We start from the raw sequence: 24,155 nt of genomic DNA, 5'->3' as shown, positions 1-24,155 counted from the left end.
GTTGTAGTACCCCAGTTTGGCCACTACGAAAATTAGCTTTTACACATACAGTGTGAGGTCTTGGCTGGTGATCGGACTGTACATTGCGAGCACATAAATCGTGAGCTTTTTTGCTTTACATCGCAAACGATCATCCCGTTCAGTTGGAGTAGGAATTACCCAACATTTCTAAAATCGTACAGTGTATGCCCAGCTTAAGATGTCTGCTATCTCAAATCCCTGCCTCTCTTTGCCCTCCTCCCCAGACACACACACACACACACACACACGCTCACACATACTGTACACAGAGGAAAGATCTGGATCCAATTGTTCTCTCATGCCACAACACCCTCACCCCCGCATTCCCCTCTGCTACGCTAAATGTCCTCTTGTGCTACAGGCTTTTAACTTATAAGTCGGAATTGGGCAAGATAAATTAAGAGCACATTCTGCATCCATTACCATGATTGCATGTTCGTGCACTATTAGACCAATAAACAGAGACAGAGCGAAGGAAGGAGGAGAGACGACGGAGCAAAACAGGGTTGAATAAAGCCATGAGACATGTTGACCTCTGGCGCTAACATCAGTGAACCAGACTTTTGACTGACTAACAGTTTTTCTATCACTTCACCCCGCTCTCTCTCTCTCTCTCTCTCTCTGCAGAACATCTTTGGCCCACTGCCTGCGAGCATGGCTGCCGCCCTGAAGCTCCGGTCAGCTACTCACAGCTCCTAAAGGGCAGTTTCAGGTTCACAGAGCAGGATGGACACGGGAGAGTCCCTTCAGTTAGCACTGTGCGTGAGACTATGTGGCTGCCCAACAGGCTTTCTACCCCCTCCTTTTCTCATAAAGAAGTGAGCAAGAGGTTGTGACAAGGCTGATGCACACAGAGGTCACAAGTTTACTTACTTACTTACTTACTTACTTCCATTCCAGGGAACTAAAAGACAAGTGGTCCTTTTTTCAATGATCAAAGGATTTGACAGCAAAAAGTCCTTTGGTGTCAGCGTGGATTTCATGGCACGCAACAGCTGAGAGAAAAGATTAATGATTGAAAAATGTCACTGACATAGCCTATAACATAAAATGTGTCTCCAAATGATGGATGTACAGATTTTCCACGACGTTGTGCACGTCCTCGGTACATTGCCACAGGCGTAGGCGCAGTCTTTTTCTCTCCAACTATCTCCTCATATAAGATCAGCAAGATCTTTTTATAACTGGCTTTGGCAGCGTTTGGAGTCTTCTATGTGTCCATCACTGTGTCTAGTCTGCTGTTAAGGCTGACGTTGTTTATATGATTTCAATCCCGCAATTTGTCGTTGAAATTATGTTAATATTTAAAAAGTAAAAAAGGGATTAATTCACCCGTCAATATATTTTATATTTACTAATCTGGGTCAATAGGATCACTTTAGTTGGTCCTCTGCCTGCGCCTGAACCTCATGGTGGCGCTATAGGGGACAAATCAGGGGATCACCAAAGTGATAATTCATCCTCTGTGGAACATGAGTGTCTTTACGAAATGTCATGGCAATTGATCCAATAGTTGTTTAGATGCTATACTCTGGACCAAAGCGGTGAACCGACAGACCAACAGCCTGACATTGCCATCCCGAGAGCCGTTCTGCTAGTGAAGCTAAAAATAAATCCTATCACAATCAAACTAAATTGAAATTCTTTGGTATTATTTCATCAAGATGCTGCCCATAAAACAAAATTACTTCTATAATTATTCTATTACTGTAGTTCTTTGAGAACAAGTCCCAGTACAGTTATAGGGCACATGGGCCCTTCAATGTAACACTAGACCTCAAAGATGCTCTCATATTAATGCTGTCATGCAATATTAGATTCACTGATGCATGTCAGGCTTGGAATCAATCAAGCATCAAGATTAGAAAGCTCATGAACTTTAGCCTTCAAATTATTGGCACACAAAAATTAAATGAGGTTGAGGCTGTCAGTAACATCAGCAGCCTTAAAGGAACAGTGTGTAATGGAAATGGTTTGAAATGGAATATAGTCTAATATTAATAAGTATGTTTTCTTTAGTGTATAATCACCTGAAAATAAGAATCGTTGTGTTTTCGTCACCTTATGAGCCGCTTATATCTAAATAGGGAGCGGTGTCCTCTTCACGGAGCCGGACGCCATGTTTCTACAGTAGCCCAGAACGGACAAACAAACACTGGCTCTAGATAGTGCCATCAAAGAACATATATTGACAATAAGTGAAAGTCAATTGTTCATTCCACTGCAATATCAGCACCCAGCAGCAAAGCTACGTTTCCTCCATTTTGGACTGAAAGCGACAACCGGACGGACGCCAGTAAAACATTTGCCTACAAAGTGCTGTAAAAAAGAAAAAGAAAATTGTTTCTATTCTATTGTTATGTTCTACCGAAATGGCCTGTGTTGAACAATAACATATTATAAATATAGTTTTCACTCCAAAATGGCAGCAGTGGCTGTTATCAAAAAAACACCAGAGTTTCGTCTCTTTGCTTTTATACTCTTTGGGGCCATTCACGTTTTCATGTCGTCACGTTCACGTCTGCCACTGTAGTTTTTCTACATGCTTGGTGTACTGGAGAAGTTTCACCTGGTTGCAATCTGCAACCTTACCGCTAGATGGAGCCAAATCCTACACACTGCACCTTTAATGTTAATAAATTAACATCGACCGTTTGGGATTAACAGAGTGGAGTTGAGGAAAACACCATCGGGCCATCATGTGATGTTGACGAGGATGCTGATGATGACGATGTAAACGATGATGGATCCCTCTATTAATAGACCTGGCAATACAGTGACCACAGTCACAAAGGAGAACAGCAACGCTATGGATGAGAGGCCTCATTATGTCCAAACGAAGGAGTCATCCACTCTGTCAAGAGGGCACTTTACAAACAAACCTCATTTGACTGAGCCTGTCTTTCTCTTCCCCCCTTGCCCACCCCGCTCTCCCCCGACTCTTTTCTGCTGAGTGGGTGTTTGGAGGAGTTGTGAAGGTCAGGGGAAAGACTCTGAAGTGAGGAGCGAGCTCGGGGCTTTGACCTCTGATTGGCCCCGGCCGCCCTATAGCTGCTCTGAGTCACAGATGGAGATGGAGCAACCAAAAGGGCCCGGCGTTGTGGAGAAGCAGACGACGAGTAGGCTGCTGCTGCCCCGGCTCTGACAAAAGGAGAGTTGTGCAGAGGTGGCGAGGCACAATGGGACGGTTTGAGAGGAGGAGGTATAAGCACCTTATTGTGAAAGCCTGCTTTGTTAAAGCACAGAATCTATAGGGTGAAGAAATTAAGGGGATTTTCCTATTGTAAAAAAAAGTACTACTTAAAGCTTCAGTAGGCAGAAAGTTTTGGCATCATTGGACACAAATTCCATTACAACATGTCAGCATATTGTAATTCAAGTGTTCTGAGAGAAAACTAGACTTCTGCACCTCATCATGGCTCTGTTTTCAGGCATTAAAAAATCTAGCCAGTGACGGGGGACTTTGGCCAATCACAGGTCATTTCAGAGAGAGAGAGAGCGTTCTTATTGGCTGTTCATTCAACAGAGGCAGCTGTCAATCACTCGCAAACTCAAATCAAATGGTCAAACTAGGCAGCGCTGATCAAATATGAATTAATATTCTGTTACTGTATGAGTATGACTAATGAGAAAGTTTGCTCTGGCTGGTGGGTGGTGCTCGGTATTTCTTCAACTGATCTCAATATGGCTATCGGGTCACAAACTTTCTCATTTTACAGCTAAACAGTACACTACAAGATGTTGCTGAAAAATTTTTATGCGAGAAATAAGCATTAAAGTACCAGAATATTGATTTATATTTGATCAGCGCTGCCTAGTTTGACCGTTTGATCAGAGTTTGCGAGTGATTGACAGCTGCTCAGAGATGGCAAGGATCAAGCTCGGCTCTGATTGGTTGTTTTCCTCTGGTCTGTTAAATCTTGCAGATGCTATTGGAGCACCGGATGACACAGAGGCCGTCAGGATATAGTGACCGTTTTATAAAAATAAGTTCTTTTTTTTTACTCATATGCTCTAATCCTACCTACTACTGCTTTAATCTCTTTCACACACACCAACGATTTCCAACTTTGCTCCTCCCTGGCGCCACCGCTCCAGGGTTATTGTTCCCTCCCAGAACCCTAACCCTTGTCCCGCAAACTGCAACACATATCAGACATCACAATGGTTTTAAGACAAAAATTAAGATTTTTATTTTCATAAATAACTGTATTTATTATAATAAATATAACAATTGGTCCCTGATATCGTCAATATATAATGTCAGTTTCACTTCAACAAGAGTTACAACCAGGGGTGAAAAGTGTATTTATTTATTTGTTTATTTGTTCATTTGTTACCTCAATGCAGAAGACTGCCCACTGGCATTTATTATTATTATTATTACTATTATTATTATTAATATATTTTTTTTAATTCTCTTTAAAGAGGGTGTCCAGTGCCCCCCAGAAGGTGGCGCCCTAGGTGACTGCCTATATGGCCTATGCCTAAAGCCAGCCCTGATTATGGGGGTCAGAAAAAAAAGTCTCTTCAATGACAACTAAAAACATTTTTCAGCACAGGAGATGTGGGAGACAATGGATAAAAATTTCCACTGAATCTTTCTTATCTCCTCCCTTCAAGCAGATGGTCAAAAAAATTCTCCACTCATGAATACTCCACCCTTAGTGATATACGTGCTTGTTCACACACACACACACACAGACACACACACACACACACACACACACACACTTTGCTTAATCTTACGGTAAACAGCTTCCTTCCACCCTCAGGCCTTGCCTTTCCCCAACTCACCCAGGAACAAGAGCAGGTAACACTCAGTTGGTTTTGGCACCCGTCCATGTGATCCCGACTGTTAAAAACTGAGTCGTTGCCAAGCAGCTCGTCCTGCCCTGGAACTCTTTGAAAGTTTGCCCAGAAAAATGCATAAAAAACAACACAAAAGCCCAGTGCAGTTTTTGGGCTTCTTCTGTAGAAAAAAAAAGCAGAAGTCAAAGGAAGGAATTTCTGTACTTGAGTACAGAGAACAACTCTAAATCTAAACAGACTAAACAGAAATGTGACTAATCAAGATGTGACTAAGACGGCGGCCACATTTTTTTTTTTGTTTTCGCAAAAACCTGATAACTGAACTAATCACCACATGTCGTTGTTTAGAGACGAATCCACCCAAAAAATAATTGATGGGCTGAGATTGCTCAGGAGAAAAACAATATCACATATTAATCTACAACACATCTGCCTCAACGTTCACACATTCGTCTCTCCCACTGGTTGGGTAACATGAGTGTTTTTTGACTAACATTTGGCAGCATGGCACGGTGCCACCTCACGAGTGTTCCCGTAAACACTCACCACTCGGGACCCTATACTGTTGTGCTTTGCCAAAATGTCACTGGGACTGCGGTCAACCTTCACCACAACGCTGAATAAAACTTAAAACCCAAGCAGAGCAAGGGCAGTGGAGAAACAGGCAGCTGCACAGAGAATAGAATTTATAAGGGAGGTGGCAAAGTGGAGGCATAACACTGCCAGGAACTGTTGTTTTCCTCTGTTTATTCATATTCCCATGGATACTGACAGAAAGGAAATAGAATTAAAATAGTCGCTCCGAATACCAGGGAATTACCTGACATGAGGTCATTATGATCAGACCCTAAAAGTGATTTAGGCCAACTTTTCAAGTCATGTGGTAAACAGTTGTCTTCTCCTTTCTGTGACATGTAGAACAAGATGTTGAGTAACTTCTGTCCTAACAGGAGTATTCCCTTTAGGCCTAAACATGATAACAGGGTCTGTCTGAGCAAATATCTCCATATGTGCTCTTTTACAGCAGGTACGTGTTGTTACAGGGTAGTTGTGAGTGTTCACTGCCAAAGGGAAAAGCTGTTGAAAGCTAGATCCATGGATGAGAATGGCAAAGGTTAAATAGTCAAAGGCGGGGCTGCACTTCTTTAGTAATATTCAACTATAAAGATTTTCTTGTTTAATTTGGCAGTTTGCAGGATTTAGGATTGCTATTTAGACCAGTGATTCCCAGCCTGAACTTTCAAACTGCTGGAGACCCGGGCCGTATTGCTGGGCCTGCTGGAGGAAAGGGAGGCACGGGAGAACCAGAACCAGGACAATGCGGGGCAGACTGTCAGACCCTGTAGCAGTAAAATGAGAGGATTTTTAAAGGGACTCTGGTGTTTGGAAACACTATACGCTTTTGTCCACTGCCAAAATCAACAGAAAATTAAGTTCCTTGTAGTAACTTTAAAGGTGTTAATTACAAGATTGAGAGCATTTCTATCGGCTCTCAACATGGCAACGGCCGTGCCGGCGGCTCATAGCTAACGGTGCTAATAGAGAACACAAAGGCAACTCTGCTGACAGTGCTAAAAGCCGTATGAGAACAGTTCAGAATGGCGGCTGTGAGCTAGCCAGTGGGGCGCGCTCACATGCATGAACATGAAAAAAAGCAACGCGTGGCTGGCGCGGCAATGTCAACAAAGCACAGAGAAGCTTGGATTACAACACATACAGAGGGAGAGCGACTTTATTCTCTGCTCAGGTAGACATTACTCCTCTATATCTCTACATAGCTAATAGTTGTTTGATTCTATATTAAAGATCTAATTGATAACATTTTTATGTAGACGAATATTAAAAAAAAACATTCACAGAGCATTTAGAAAGGTGACGAATAAAAGTATGGCTTTTCCTGAAAAAAAAAAAATGATAGTGAATTAATCATTTTAAAAATTTGGACGGGTCCAAAATGAATGTTTCGTTTACCTCTGTGGATAATATCTGACCTTTGGTTCCCACTTATAACAACGATGTAAAACGGCGTTGGTATCACATGGGATCTCTGTCGTCAGTTTTTGTGGAAAAAACAGATATATGGTGGAGATTGACAGTAAATGCCTGGCAACGACTTGTTGTGAAGTTAATGTAATGGAACAGGGGAGGGAGAGTGCGACATCTAGTGGCTGAATGTTATCAGTGTTCTCACCTTTAATGCGCTGGATATCGTATAGGGCACCTTTAATTTGGCAGTTTGCTGGGTTCAATTTTGTTATTTAGACCAGTGAATCCCAACCAGGGGTAAACTGTGAGGAACTTTTAACTGGTTATGAAACAGTCTCAATGTAATCCTGATGCTTCTATATGACGTATATAAGTAAACAACACGAGAAGCTGGCTATTTCTATATAGTAATAGTTAATGCTTGTCATCGGTGCCACTGGGTCGGATTCTATGCGAAATCAGACAAAATTGTGCAGATTCACCAGGAGCTCCTTCAGCTCAGACTCCAGCAGGACCTCCGGCAGCGACCAGCAGGCCGCAGACAGACTCAGATCTGGCAACACTGACACCTTTGACTTGCTGTCAGAGCTCCGGCGGGAGGAGGAGAGCTCCACGCCCAGCAGCCGTGATGGCTCCTCCTCCGGTCAGGAGCAGAGCTTCGCCTCGCTGCTCTGCTGGTCCCCGATGGGAGCCAACACCGACACTATGCTGCTGGAGGCCCAGGCCTTATTGCTGCATCTGCTGGAGGGAAGGGAGGCACGGGAGAACCAGAACCAGGACTGTGTGGGGCAGACTTTCAGAACCTATTACAGTAAAATGAGAGGTTTTCTAAAGGGATGCTTGGAAACACTCCACGCTTTTGTCCACAGGGGCCACCAAAATCAACGCAAAATTAAAGTTCAACGTGCTAAAGACAGTTGACATAGCTAAATGTTATAGATACATGGTTGAAACATCCAGCTTCTGCCACTCCCAAGTGGCATTAACAAAATATTATTGTAACAATATCCACTTTTGTATAATTAATAGTGTTAAATAACATCCAGGGGTCCTTGAGGTCCTCTGATTGAGCTGTGGGGATAAGACAAAACCGCTGATCCAGCCTGTTCCTATATTGTATTATTCACTTATATTATACGTAATCTCTTCTGGCCTCGCCTCCAGCCGACATCTGTAAATAAAACATTTTTTATTGAGGCGCTTCTTGGTATAAAAGACTGTTGAGCGTGATCATCCTTCAGGTGCAGCCGGAGGAGCCGGAGGATTAAGCGCCTGCCGAAGCAAAGCATCCTACCTGACTTGTTTTGTCTGTGCAGGGATACGGGATACATCGGCGGAGGCATTTGTGTTTGTGTGGGCGTTGGAAGAATTACAAACAGGAGACAAAAGGTTCCCTTCTCCACACTTGAAACAGGTGCACGATTGAGGAATCACATTTCCTTTCAGTGTGCACTGAGCTCTCTTAGAGAGGGGGAGCCACAATACTTCTACTTGTTAGAGCAAATGAAGGGTCATTTTTGTGGAACTAGGCTTTATGGATCAGAAGGCTAAATTACTGAACATGAATCTTCCTGTTTGAGATAATTGACTGGGTTTGGCTCAAAGTTTCCTCTATTTCCCCACACAGCAGGTTTACTTCAGGCATCAGCAGTACCTCACAAACCTGTCAGGATACTGTAGGAGGATGTTTGCTCTGTCACTGATCACACACACACACACACAGTTTTCTGCTTCGGTAGTGTGTGTCACTAAAGTGTGTTTAGGGGCATCACAAAACACTGAGGCATCCAGTTGCATAAGTCAGATAATAACCCGTCAACTCAAATTCGTTTTAAGGCTCCAAATTTCTTTAGCGCATTAACGCAGTTGATCTTTCGGAGATTGTAGCGGGCTCCATTTTAAAACTAGAGTGAAGATACTTATACTGAAACCTAAGGAATCCATTGGTGGAATCCAACCACGTCATGCTAACCTAGTGTTGAAGGAGGTTAAATAACGCTCCAAACTTATGCTAAATTTTGGCGAGGAAAAACTGGCATGGCCATTTTCAAAGGGGTCCCTTGACCTCTGACCTCAAGATATGTGAATGAAAATGGGTTTTATGGGTACCCACGAGTCTCCCCTTTACAGACATGCCCACTTTATGATAATCACATGCAGTTTTGGGCAAGTCATAGTCTAGTCAGCACACTGACCGCTGTTGTTGCCTGTTGGGCATATGTTTGCCATGTTATGATTTGAGCATATATTTTTTATACTAAATGCAGTACCTGTGAGGGTTTCTGGACAATATTTGTCATTGTTTTGTGTTGTCAATAGATTTCCAATAATAAATATATGCATACATTTGAATAAAGCAGCATATTTGCCCACTCCCATGTAGATAAGAGTATTAAATACTTGACAAATCTCTTTTTAAGGTACATTTTGAACAGATAAAAAAGGTGACATTAATTTGCAATTAATCACGTTTAACTATGGACAATTACGATTTAAATGTTTATTTATCTATATATTTAATTTCTTTAAATCAAATTTTATATTTTATTTATTTTGTATTATTTTTTTCCTTTAATTTACTTATTATAATGTATTTATTTGTTATTTAATTTATATATTTTTTCTTTTTTTTATCTCTGTCTTTCATTGCTCTTATTATTTTCATGGGTGTGAGGTTGTTCTTCGGGTCAATGTGCTTTCTGTTTCTATGTCATGTTCTGTTTCTATGGCATATTTGCCCACTCCCATGTTGATAAGAGAATTAAATACTTGACAAATCTCCCTTCAAGGTCCATTTTGAACACATAAAAAATATGCGATTAAATTGCTATCGATTGACACCCCTTGTTGATATCGATGGCAAAAAAATAAATAAATAAATAAAAAAGGTGATTTAGGACTGTGTACGGGATACTTTTCTGTCCTGATCGGTACACACAGATGGATGTATTTGAGAAGCTCACTCTGTGCACCCTGCTGAGACAGAAAGTCCCCAACTCTCTCACTATAACACATGGATGAGTGGATTGGGTTTATACAGGAGCTGGACTGCTGCTGGAATGAGGCCCGGGGGGCGTGGCTTCCCGGTTCTCCCGGAGAGGAACCGGCGCGTCATCATGCCCATATAAGGCCTGAGGACTTCCTCCACAGGATGGATCATAATAAACAGCACAGTAGTCTAGCAGCCTTATATATGTATATATATATATATATATGGGGTATAATTAATATCTAATAGGGCCAACATCAGGTTGCAGATGAGCTTATATACGTATTTGATGTAACACTCGTTAAAAAAAATTTCAAACCAGATAATGATCTTATACTGCACTAGAGCTTTTTTTTACTCTTGTGTGTTATACTCTATTTTAGCTTCTATCCTAGCTTTTATTTTTTTTAATTGCCCTGTTGCTGAAATGTGCTATACAAATAAAAGCTGCCTTGCCTTGCCTTACATTTTTTTACTTTTAACAAAATAATAAGGTTTTTTTTCTACAGTGTAACAACATGGATGAATGGATTAAAAACCTAAAAGTCTAACAGAGTATATCTCACCTCTTCGCTTATCCAACAACCTCTTATTCAACCTATAAAACGCGCAAAAACAAAAAAGCTGTGTCTTGTGTTTGTGATCCTCTGCTGTGATGCGTCCCCGGTGCTCTCATGCCTACAGGCTTGTTTACAGTCGCCTCTTCCCGGCATCAGCGTCACCCTCACTGGGCGTGGAGACCGAGGCCTCTCGGCCAATCACAACACCGCACTGCCCTGGCAGCAGACGCGTGTGTAATGCCTGTATATAAACTCATACGAGTACGAGTCTGAACACACCTCAACAAGCAACCAGCACATCAACTACTAGGAATTTCCTTATAACTTTTTCCTTCATAACAGGATTGCAAGGAAAGAAAGACACTGGGACAGACTTTTACCAGCAGAAACTTTGTGTTTTGGACATTTGGGACTTTCACTCTCTTTTTGTTTGTGGAGTGATTTTCCTTTAATTGGTGTTTTTGGAGACACTGTTTGAGAGACTGAGTTGATGCATACTCTCTCTGCTGTGACACTGATTTGTTGAGAGTTTCTAAAAAAGCAGCTGGTAAGCTTCACTATACTTTTTTTCATCTCTCCTATATGACTTTAATGTCTACAAAGATGGAACAGCCTTTTTATCATGACGACTCATTCCTGTCTGCTTACGGCCACTCAGATGCAGCAATGCACGACTACAAGCTGCTAAAGCAGAATATGAATCTGAACTTGACAGAGCCATATCGCAACCTGAAAAACCAGCTGAGAGCAGCCGAGGTGGACCCGTACCAAACCGGCCACCACCACCACCACCACGACGTGGGGTCTCTGAAGCTCGCATCTCCGGAGCTAGAGAGGCTCATCATCCAGAACAGTAACGGTGTCATCACCACTCCGACACCGGGCCAGTACTTCTACAACCGGGGCATCACGGATGAGCAGGAAGGCTTCGCGGAAGGTTTTGTGAAAGCTTTGGATGAGCTGCACAAGATGAACCAGATGCCTCCTCCTAACGTGTCCATTGGTGCCGGTGGAGTCACCACCAGTTGCTCTGCAGCGGCCTCTAGTGTCTTCGGCGCCGCCTTGCAGCAGCCGGAGCCTCCCATCTACACCACGCTGAACGCCTACTGTCCAAACACGAGTCTCTCTTCTTCCGCAACAAGCTACCCCACCGCCACTATCAGCTACCTGCCGCCGCAGCACCAGCACCAGCACCAGCAGAGCGCTCCGTTCCACCACGCTCTGCCGGGCTCCGCGCTCCATCTCCCGCAGCAGCAGCAGCAGCAGCAGCGGCTCGTCGCTCTGAGTCTGAAAGAGGAGCCTCAGACGGTGCCCGACCTGCTCAGCAGCGACGGCGGCTCGCCTCCGATGTCTCCCATCAACTTGGAGAATCAGGAGCGCATCAAGGCGGAGAGGAAGAGGCTGAGGAACCGGCTGGCAGCGACTAAATGCCGGAGGCGCAAGCTGGAGCGCATCGCCCGGCTGGAGGACAAGGTGAAGGGGCTGAAAAACGACAACGTGGGGCTCTCCAACACGGCCTCGGTGCTCCGGGACCAGGTCGCTCAGCTCAAACAGAAGGTCCTGACACACGTGAGCAGCGGCTGTCAACTCATGCTCACGAGCAAGTTGGAGGCGTTTTAAAACAACAACAGAGACTACTAAGTGACTGAAAAAAGTAAATAACACTGGAGTTCTGCATGCTGCAGCACTGTACTGGGATACAATGTGTTGTCAGCATCGCAGGGCTATATGCGACAACTCTTTAGGGTGAAAAAGACTGATTGAAATGGTACTTCCTGGGATGCTGGACATCTTTGCTCACCATTCAACCATTGACACCTAGGGGTGCGTTCCAAATCGCATACTTTTTACTTTTTACCTTTAGTACATACTGCAGTTGTGTAGTGATGCATGCAGTATGCATAACATTGTGCCTTTTAGTACGTACTGTGCGTTCCCAGACCCATACTACCATACTATTTAGTATGCCAGAAAAAAAGATTTAGTATGTCCCAATACATATTCTGACATACAATCCTCTGTGGAGGGGATACATGAGCAAGAGGGTCAAAGTTCAAGGTGCAATGTTATGAGGAAGTAGTATGCGTACTGCATGAAACAGTACGTACTTTGTAAAGGCAGCTGCAGCACCTACTAGAAGTAAAAAGAAAAAGTATGCAGCATCCAGACTGAGCAGCACAGCGGGCACAGACAGGCCCACGAGTCAGGTTTACTAATGGTAGAAAATGGGAATGATTATTGTATACTTTGTACTATTTTGCATCTGATATTGTCATGCAAATGCTGCATTTATTCATTGTGTAAATTATTTTTGTTTGTCCGGTTGATCCGGACTAAACTAATGATGTCCAATGTTTACACTGTCTTTTTTTTTATTTGTGATGTGTATTTAAGTAAAGTGTCTTCAAATGAAACGGAAATGGTGGATTTGAGTGTTTTTTTTTATATAGATCGATCGATAGATAGATAGTAACTTTATTGATCCCAAGGGAAATTCAAGTTTCCAGCATCACAGTTCCATAGTGCAAAAACATGTTAGTAAAAAGTTAGTAGTTCAAATTACAAAGTACAACAAAAATATACCAGATATAAAAATACAAGGAGATGAAGAAAAACTGTTAAAACTAAATATAGTGCAGGGTAACAGCTGTGATACACGACTATTACAAAAGTGCAGAAGAGACTGTTCAAAATGAGTATAGTGCAGGGTAACTCCAGTAGCTTAGTCTATTAAAGTGCAATGTGTGCATTATTATCTGTCCTGCAGACTCCCTAGAGAGGTGTTTATATATATATATCTATATATAGATATATAGATATATATCTATATATCTATATATCTACTTGAAACAGTATATAACATGCAACACATATAAACAGCAGGAGGAAGAAGTTGGGAGGTTTCTATCCTACCATATTGTAACCATAACAGTTGCCATAGCGCCCAGTGAGGAGCCCTTACACAAGCACATTCTCTGGTTTCAGCGCCTTTTACGCACAGAGCGTAACCACGTACGAACGTTTCCTAATTACGCACGGGCATGTCCATATAAGGGCATGTTGGTGAACGCGTCGTCACATGGGAGGGTTTCTGGGAACCCCCGCCCAGGTGATGTAGACTGCTTTCAGACTGGTTTCATCTCACTTCCCTATACTTCCTATTGTATCGATAAAGGTCTGCGACCTTTATGAGGGAGGGGGGCGGAATTTCCTTTTATTATTATGCGACTTTTAGACTTTAGAAGTCGTCACACACACGAATGGAGCAAAGTGCAACGTTGTTATCAGGTAGATGGATGAAAGTGGGTGTAAAGGACACCAGGAAGTACATAAAAACATCAGTAATGTAGCGTTTGTGATCACTTAAAAACACCCTTTTCATCATGAAACCTGTGATATTTATATATATATATATGAATATATATATATGACATATATATATGATTTATATGATATATGATATATATGACATGATATCTATGATATATATATGACATATATTATATATATGACATATATTTATATATATATATATATATATGAGTATATATATCACATCTATATATCGATGTAAATATATATATCATATATATCTATATTTGAAGATATATATATATCATATATATGTATATATGATTATATATATGACATATATATAACATATATATATATATTACCTCCGTTGGGAGCGCCCTGTCGGTGCCACTCAACAAGTCAAAGTCGTGAATCTACATATTTGAGGTGTCAGTATAATTCAAATATTAACACACGAGAGGAAGTGACAGTGGCTTAAGGAATGTCGGGAGCGTCTCCGAGATGCCACGCCGCCTGGCAGAGCATGGAGAGGAGAGAGAGAGAGAGAGAGAGAGAGAGAGAGAGAGAGAGAGCGAGAGAGAGAGCGAGAGAGAGCGTCCGGTGGAGCTTCTACAACGGACGGACAGACGGAGACAGACGGAGATGCTGCTGCTGCTGCCAAGGACAACATTCTTTAGGGACTCATCAGAGGCCAAATATGTGCGGCACTAGGGGCTCTGAAGATGGATAGATGGGGGAAAGTCCCGCGTTAAGTAGATGTCAGTGAGTCATTAAGCACTCACGCTATTAGCCAGGGGTCACTAAGCGTTTTCATGGACTCCCAGAAGCACAACACAATGATAATATGAGGTGGAGGACTGGAGGTGATGGGAGGGAGAGTTAATTGCGCACTATGCTGACTCTAAGGGGACCGTTTGGAGCTTAGTTCAACACTTTATTGATGCCTGTTTAATGCAAAGAGGGCACCACAATCAATAGTGGAATGGTACAACAACACCAAGGAATTTTAAGAATGACATAGAAACAGAAAGCACATTGACCCAATAGAACAATCCCGGTGACCAGCATGAGGAGGAGGTGCCAGGCTGTTGTGGCTGCATATGGATCTTCCACCGCTACTGAGGCTCCTGACGGTGTATTAAATGAATAAAGTGTGAAATTGCCAATATGTCTTGTTTGTTCCTTGTTACTGATAGAGAGTTCAATCATCCAATCCACCAAACAACTCAAAACAAGAGTCAATACCAACAGGAGAATACACTGTTTACCATTGGCAGAGCATTTTGGCAAATTTTTCTTGGGCGCTACCCACATAATCAGCTGTGCTGCTCATCCCACAAATGCATGATCCTTACAAGTTGGACATCATTGTGAAGGTCAATAAACAGGCTTTCCAACGATGTAAAATACAATGACAATTAGCATTGTAACAACAGAGAAATAATCGACCAAACACAAGTTTCCGAACTTTGTTTTTCCAGTATATTTATTATTGGAAATAATAGCACAAAACAATGACACATTTTGTCCAGAAACCCTCACAGGTACTGCATTTAGCATAAAAAATATACTCAAATCATAACATATAGCATGTGATTATCATAAAGTGGGCATGTCTGTAAAGTTGAGACTCGTGGGTACCCATAGAACCCATTTTCATTCACATTTCTTGAGGTCAGAGGTCAAGGTGCCCCCTTGAAAATGGACATGCCAGTTTTTCCTCACCAAAATTTAGTGAAGTTTGGAGCGTTATTCACTGCTAGTATGAGTATGCAAGTTACGTTAATACGTTAAAGAAATTTGTGTTAACACGCTATTGTTGCGTTACCTTCGACAGCCCTAAAATAAACCCAACTGACCATAATGACATTGTAAAATCACGAGAGCTTAAACAGGAAAATATGTGAAACCAATAAAGTGTGTTAAAAACTATCAATGCTGTCGTGAATGTTGGCCACGAGAGAAGTTCTGCACAAGCTGGTCTGAGGAAAACTGAGGGGGATTTCTGTCCTTGTTAAAAGCAGTCTGTGACGTACAAGTAAACAAGACTCAATAGACAAGACAAGTCTCTCTGTCTCTCTCTCTCTCTCAGTACTCACGAAAACCACTTCAAAAGAGTGACAGAGTGAGGCCTGCGGTTTTTGAGCGCACTCACCTCAAAGCTGTTTTGGAGAGGAAGGTTTTTAACCTCTTTTCATCTGACACGTATTTAAATAGCCTAATTTCCATCAATAACAACTCGCCTATTATTATTTTTTGCCATGGACGTGGAAACAGATCTAGGCACGCCTACGCAACTTCTCCTTTTCTGTGACTTTTTATCATGAAACCTACATTTCAGGGGATGTACAGTATTGTTTTTAGCTCAGTGCCTGTTTTTGACTTCAACTGTTTCAAATATTATTCTTATTCTTATTTGATAATAATTGTATTATTTTTATGTTTTGTTAATTATTATTATTATTATTATTATTATTATTATTATTATTATTATTATTAGGAGTATCACAGGCTGTGGCACTGAAGTAGCAAAATGTTTTATGTTTTATAAAATATTCATGAAATGAATACATATTCTTATATTTTAAATTAAATGTATTATTTTTATTTTGTTGTTGTTATTATTATTATTATTATTATTATTATTATTATTATTGTGAAGAGTATCACAGGCTGTGGAACTGGAGTAGCAAAATGTTTAATATTTTATCAAATATTCTTGAAATGGATGAATATTATTTTTAAATCAATTTATTATTATTATTATTATTATTATTATGAAGAGTATCACAGGCTGTTGCACTGGAGTAGCAAAATGTTTTATATTTTATAAGATATTCATGAAATGGATGAATATTATTTTTGAATAAATGTTTTTATTATTATTATTATTATTATTATTATGAGGAGTATCAGGCTGTGGCACTGGAGTCACAAAATGTTTTATATTTTATAAAATATTCATGAAATAGATGAATATTATTTTTAAATTAATTCTATTATTTTTGTTATTTTTATTATTATTATCATTATTATTGCTATTATTGTTATTATTATTATTATGAAGAGTTTCACAGGCTGTGGCACTGAAGTAGCAACATGTTTTATTTTTTATAGATATTCATGAATATATGAAGTGTCATAAACCCAATAACACCGCTCCTGCACTCACAAACATCACGCAGCTATTTCATTTACAAGCTCAAAGGAATACTTTTAAATATCATCACAGCGTTCAAGTCTCCATTTACGCACACAGCAGGCCCACATATTATAACGCACGCACACACTCTCCAAAAACAAGCCAATCGAAGCCATACTGGCTCTCCACACGCCTCGGCCCACAACCCACACTGAGTGTCTGTGGGAACATCTGTGATGCGAATGGTGACGTATGAAGAGCTCTGGGTGGGTTTGATTTTTCCTCTCCACAAGCCCCCTTCCCCTCCCACAGACACACACACACACACACAGGCCTGCTTTGCTCTCTCTCTTTTTCTCTCACTCATCCTCCTCTCCCTCTCTCCGGTCTTCTGTTATCTTCTCGAGAACCATGAATATTCCTCCCACCTTGCTGTCGTGGCCATCTGAGGTTCTTACAGAAGTTGGATCTCAAGTTGCTTCACTAGTTTTAGACGCCTAATAGAAGACTGGTTAGGGAAGGGGTTGTTTTTTCCATGAGACCTAGTTTGAGGAAAGTTTGCTGAAAAAAACCAGTTGAACCATACATGTGAGATTATTCTCATGTATTAAGGGTATATAATATGTATGTGTTTTCACTTTGATCATGTACAAAACAATATCACAAGTGTGAGAATATATAATTAGTCTATTTTAAAAGGTATTCATGATGATAATAGGGGTTTCTTATACATTAAACTTGACAAATAAGTATGAATCATTCATAATCTGTCTCATGAATTCAACACATTGTCATGCACCAACTGTTCCCATCACAACGCTGCCAGTAACAGTAATGTATCGGGGTCATTTATTTGGCTGTGAGGTAAGATAAAGCTGATTATACAGTAAATGTATAGAATAAACAGTACGTTGGCATATTTACAGCATATGTTGAAATACGATCACATTCTAGTATATGATGTTGGTGTATTAACACTACAGCAGAGCAGTGGCCTGTAAAGCAGCTCTACATTCACACATACTGTACAGCATAAAGCAGTCAGTGAGTCACAGTGTAGTAGGAAGGGTTTATGTAGGCGCACGTCACCATCTAGTGGACTAATACCAGAACAGCAGCTAAAAATCATGAGCTGGAAACAAGAGGTATTTAACACCAATTATAGCTGCCCTACTTTCAAAGACGGGCATTGCTGTGATTGTGAAAACAGACTCAGCTGTGTACTTCTCTCTTTGTAAGGACGCTCACTGACATAATGCATTCCCTAACCTTAACCATCACAACTAAATGCCTGACCCCAACTCTTACCCTTACCTAAACCTCATCCTAACCTGAACAAAGTCTGAACCCTCAAACAGGCCTTTGAAGGTCTGTCCGAAGGTGAAAAACAACTAAAATGTCCTCACTTTCCAAAAATGTCCTCACTCTGAAGGGCTAAAACTCAAATAGGTCCTCACAAAGATAGCTGTACAAGTACACAGACACACACACACGCACACGCACACGCACACGCACACACACACACACACACACACACACACACACACACACACACACAGTTTTGTTTCCATCACTTTAGGTGACATTATATTGACTTCCATTCATTTCCTGCAGACTTACCCTTAAGGCCCAGACACAAGAAGCCGACATCAAAGAACTAGCGCCGATGAAGGCCGACTGTTTGGTCACCTCACGTCGCCTTTTTGTCTTGGCCGACAAGTTGCACTTGACCACACTGCAAAGACTGCAGCCAACAGCCAGTTAGCACGTATGTTGTGCACCTGTGTGAGATGAAATAACTCTCCACACCAGCAGGCGGCGGTAGTCTGTATTCGTCATTCAAAAAGGGAAACAGGAAGACCAAGGATGGCAGATATATAAGCCGTTGGTATGATTCGTACATGAATCGACCATTTTCACACCACTCTTACTCACCACTTAGCTTCTTTCCAGATGGCTGTGTCGTTGTGAAAATATCTGTGTATTGGAATGATCAGACGTGATGAAGATGAAAAATGAGAAGAGCCTTCTGTGTTTGCCCTCTTGACTTTACTCGTTTGTTTGCTTTTTCCTCACGTCCGTTTCTCTTCTCGTGCACTGATTTGTTTAAGCTGAACAGCCAATCAGAGTGATTTCTCTCACCGACAGGCGCCGTCGCCAATTCAACATGCTGAATCGGCCCGAAAAACCTCTGACACGGGCAAACTAGAGCCGACGGGGCAGGACACCGAAAAAACTAGGCCGACAGACGTTCACCGACGGCCTCAACCTGTCCAATGGCCGACCGTCAGCTTGCTGTGTTAACAGAAACAGTGGTGGTTTGCATTTTACCCCCAACTTCCTGAACTACTATCTACTTCCTGTGGAGTGGTTCTGGGAACACAACACATAGTGTGTGCACCTTTAAATTTTAGGCTGGACATTCAGGCTTTATGTGACTTTCCTTTCCACAAAAGTAACAAACAGGTGGACCTTAGTTTTTTTTTTTACATGCTTTACGCTCAGGATATCTGACACCTACACCTCTGCTCTCCTCATTAGAATTGGAACCGCCCCCAACCAAACCCCCCAGACTTACCCTTGGGCATGGTCGGCCGGTGGTTATGGTCATGTCGGATGACTTTCAGTCCCTGCTGGGCAGACAAGAAGGCCTCCAACAGTTGAGCAGCTTCCTGGCGGTTCTGAGCGTTGTGTTCTTTCACCCACACTCTCCCTTCAGATGCCAGAGTGCGGAGAAACTGCTCCAGGATCAGGACCTCTCCCACCTCTTCCACTGTCTTTTGTGCTGGTTTCACCTATTTCTTGTAGACGATTGTAAAGCTCCCGAGGCGTCTCCCCCGGCTGGATGTGGGGCTCCCGGAGCCTCTGATGATAAATTGATCTCATATTTTGCTAGAATTGCCTCTTTAACATTATCATAGTCCATTGGTTCTTTCACATCCATAGCAACATAGGCACTTCGGGCCTTACCAGTCAGATAGGGAACCAGCTGAACTGCCCACAGTGGCTAAACGCACGAATGTTGTTGGGTATTGTTCAATGTCATCTTCAATTTTGAAATGGTTGCTCTGCTCCAGGTGGCTGGCCCCACTGGGAGATGAGGATTGACAAAAGCTAGATGCCCCAATGATGCACCCCTCTCTTCTGGGCCATCGGGCTCCGGTGTACAGTTGATCAAAGCCTCCTTGGTCAGACCCCTGGGACCCCCATCGTCTCCACCCGTGGCCTAGTCTTCCATCTTCCTCTGGTCACTTAGAAGAGCCCTGGGTCATAATGTAAGGCTTTTCCTTGGTCACCTGGCATGGCCCTCTGTGTGTCCTGGCTTCTTCTGGTTCTCCAGCATCAGTGACGAAAAAAAAATCCCACAAATTACAGTAAGGAAAGGTTCTAAATAAGATATTTATAATGGCGTGGCGGATAATATTTATACAGTCCCTAATGTTACTGTGTTTCCATATTGTATTGTGTATAGTAGCCTATTGTATGAACTGTAGTATCCATAAGAATGTTTCCTCTTTCATGTGAGAGTAATCCACAGATAGAAGATGTGAATGAAACCTGACGCAGACACACAGAGGCAACATTAGTCACCGCTCAGATGTGCTATATGTGTGTGTGAGAGAGAATAAGTGAGAAAGAGAACAACAAAGACAGAGAGCGTTTTGGAGTTTGAAGGTCAGATTGTGGCCTTGAGGGAACAAATTAAAACGATAACCTCATCCGTGTTACGATTAGTTTCAGACATTGCCTTGTAAAAAAAGTCCAGAATGATGCTGAAGCAAATTAAAAAGATAACCTCATCTCTGCTATTTGTCTTATCGCTGAAGCGCTCACACAGTCATCAGCTTAAACGTGTTGCTGTGCAGAACGACACTCATTAGTGACCCTCTCTGTCCGGCTCTGTCATTTGCTGTGATGATGACTTTTGTTCAGAGGACACGTTATTAGCTAACATCATCAAGTGGCACGAGTTCGCTACAGAAATAGATTCAAACAGCCACACACACACACGCACACACACACACACACACACACACACACACACACACACACACACGCACACACACGCACACACACACACGCACACACACGCACACACACGCACACACGCACACACACACACACACACACACACACACACACACACACACACACACACACACACACACACACACACACACGCACACACACACGCACGCACACACACACGCACGCACACACACGCACACACACGCACACACTGTGCCTCATTGTCTGTCCTTTTAAAAAAAATGTCAAGTGGTGTGTGACATTATCAACATGACGCACAGCGTGTGTTCACTGCAATTTCACCTGCAGAGGGCACACACTGTTCCACTGAGAAACACATTACCAAGATGATTTATGTGCAAAATCCACACGTTAGTCACTTTTAATGAGAATATTTTGAAGAGTTGCTGGTTGATTTAAACAGTATTCACGGGTCCTGATTTATGGGGAGGGTCTTTATTTGCTGGATTCACATGATGAAGTCTTGCTATCAGTTCAGTTGCTACAAAGCTGAATCTCTGGAAGCTCGTAAATCCCTCCAAGCCCAAAAGGCGTTTGTTTTAAATGTGGACCGTATAATGAAATCAGACTTTGACAGAGTTCAAATAAATTGTCTTGATACTTATTTAAATATAAGACGTTTTGAATTTCTCGCTTGCAGCAACGGTCAGGAGAGGGCGAGAGTGAGTGACAGCTGTCTGGGCGGGAGGGTAAACACACTTGTCATGCTGTGTCAGTAAATTTGACAGTGGTGAGAAGATGTGGCAAAGACACTGTCTGCTTCTATAATCAGAGGTGGAGGCCATGTTTTTGAGACGCCAACGCTGCAGTCAAATGTTTCTCAGAATGACAACATGCAGTAGCTTACCAGTCCAACCAGTTCTCACTCCCAACTTCTCAAATACCACCGTTTGGTAAGTGCCGCTCTCTGCATCGGAAACCGATGCACGGAGGTGCCCCTTTAGCAACAGTATGTGACGAACCGGGCTTTCAACTAACTCCAATGTAAACCCGGGGCGTTATTCGACAGTCAGAGCAAATTACGTAGTATTAATAGAATGAGAGTCTGCTAAGGGTGGGCGGGTGAAACAAACACAAGACTCTCAACCAGGAGACCGGTGTTCGTGTGAAACTAAAAGTAATGTTGACTTATTTTGTCACGTCAGTCTTTAGTCACGCGACTCGTCGGTATTGTCAGTCACATGAGTCACGTGAGTCGCCAGTCAGTGAAGTTAACGTCAACCACGACCACGGAGAGTGAGCAGGCAGGTAAGTAGCAGGTAGATGGAGCAAAGGCGTCTGGCAGACAGGCAGACCTGAAGACAGGAGAGCAGCATTGGATAAAAAATTGCAGGATCAAACAAGAGGTACACAAGGTAAGTAGGCCTGAATACGTTAACTACCACTGAGGGTGACGGACCGATAGATATACTGCAGAGTTGTAGATTGATTGGCTGATTGGAATCAGGTGCGCCAGCAGCAAACGCCCCAGAGGAGGAGAGGGGAGATCACGCCCACCTGCCCACAGACGACAGAAACACAGACAGGGAAAACACACAGGAGACAATAGGGCGGGGGAAACACAGAGAAACACTGGGGAAAACTAGGCTGAAGGGTGATATCATAACAATAGTATTGTATATTGGCACGTCGTCCCTGGTCCGTCCAAAAGTAGCAAAAGAGGGGTATCCCATGCGTCGTTCTCCGATGCCGAGGGGCACTGAGCAAGCGGCGGTATTTGACAAAATGGGAGTGAGAATGTGTTGACCAGCCGATTAAACTGTTATCAGGTCATTAAATGGGGCGTTATCAGTGGTTATAAGCCTCATATGTATGGGACAGTAGGGCCATGCTACACCTCCTAATGTATGCTACTGATGTATGCAGTTGCTGGGTTTGATTTAATTAGTTTTGAACAAGGAGAATGTCAAAATACATTGTTGTTTGGCTAAAACAATACTTTTCATAGTTCATACCAAATGGACATTTGGAATTATGATTGGCAATATACGAGGGAGGTAAATTTCAGTGTAACCACCAGTGGTATAGCAAGCAGAGAGAACACAGAGGAAGCAAGCCGCGTGTTGTTTCTATTTCCAGAGCTTTGAGGATTCTGATGTATGTATGTAGACATGAACGTAGCTCTGCTCAGTAGGGGTTTTGGTATTTGAAGAAAGGAGTACAGCACCATTTCTAAACAAGGCTTCTCCTCAAAGACAAGGTTAGGAATAAATGTATTAGACTATGCTCTCTACGTCTATCTTACTGGTTCCAAAGCTGGGGTCCCGACCCCCACTAGGGGTCGCCAAAGCTTCACGGTGGGTCACGAGGCCTTCTTGATCTTAAAGGGAATAAGACAACTTTTTAAAAATAAAAAAACTTGTATATACAGTTGGCCTTTATCTCAGCATTTCATTAATTTATGTGAAGAAAACTAAATTAAATTTTTAAAGTTTTGATTATTATTTAAGATGTAAACTTAAAAATAGAAAAGTAAGCAGTTAAAACAACCAAAGAGCTAATAGAACAATGGCCAAGCATCAGGGAACACTGAATTTGTCGAAAAAGAAGCCTATAGGTAGCCTGTAGGTATGATTGTTAAAAATTCAAACAAGATTTGTATTAAAAGTTCCTAAAAAAAACAGGAAAACTCATCTCTAATGCAATATTCAATAATCTGATCAAAATACATTCAAATTGCTCGTTTTACACAAACTTCCTGCAGTTATAGTGTTCACTATTTGAGTTAATTGTACAGTTTATTCATTTTTCTGTAGCGTTATTGTTATGCACTGAATATAGGGCTGTCAAAGTTAACACGTTAATGCAAATTCGTTTTAACGCCACTAATTTCTTTAAGGCATTAATGCAACTTGCGATTTTTAAGTTTTTAGGTTAGCGGGCTCAGTTTTAAAGCTGTGAAGTGAAGATATTGGCATCATATGAAACTACAAAACCCAAGGAATCCATTGGTACCAATCATGTCATAGCTTGTCGTGAAGGAGGCTAAATAACGCTCCAAACAAACGCGAGGAAGACTGGCCATTTTCAAAGTGGTCCCTTGACCTCTGACCTCAAGATATGTGAATGAAAATGGGTTCTCTGGGTACCCACGAGTCTCCCCTTTACAGACATGCCCACTTTATGATAATCACATGCAGTTTTGGGGCAAGTCATAGTCAAGTCAGCACACTGACATACTGACAGCTGTTGTTGCCTGTTGGGCTTCAGTTTTTTATGATTTGAGCATATTTTTTATGCTAAATGCAGTACATGTGAGGGTTTCTGCTCAACATTTGTC

General features: G+C 42.0%; 1 protein-coding gene across 1 annotated transcript; it reads left to right on the top strand.

Annotated features, from left to right (window-relative positions):
* Positions 1–10,627: 10,627 nt before the first annotated feature.
* Positions 10,628–12,782, top strand: junbb (JunB proto-oncogene, AP-1 transcription factor subunit b). Its single transcript, XM_074655619.1, has one exon. The coding sequence runs from the start codon at positions 10,951–10,953 to the stop codon at positions 11,986–11,988; it is 1,038 nt and encodes a 345-aa protein (XP_074511720.1). The 5' UTR covers positions 10,628–10,950; the 3' UTR covers positions 11,989–12,782.
* Positions 12,783–24,155: the final 11,373 nt, after the last annotated feature.

Source organism: Sebastes fasciatus, chromosome 13, assembly GCF_043250625.1.
Source record: "Sebastes fasciatus isolate fSebFas1 chromosome 13, fSebFas1.pri, whole genome shotgun sequence".
Taxonomy (NCBI): domain Eukaryota; kingdom Metazoa; phylum Chordata; class Actinopteri; order Perciformes; family Sebastidae; genus Sebastes; species Sebastes fasciatus.
The sequence above is the reverse complement of the archived record's forward strand: the minus strand, read 5'-3'. Positions and strand labels throughout refer to the sequence as shown.

Excerpts from the sequence above, each read along its gene's own strand:
- junbb (XM_074655619.1), top strand. The coding sequence starts at position 10,951 with ATGACTTTAATGTCTACAAAGATGGAACAGCCTTTTTATCATGACGAC.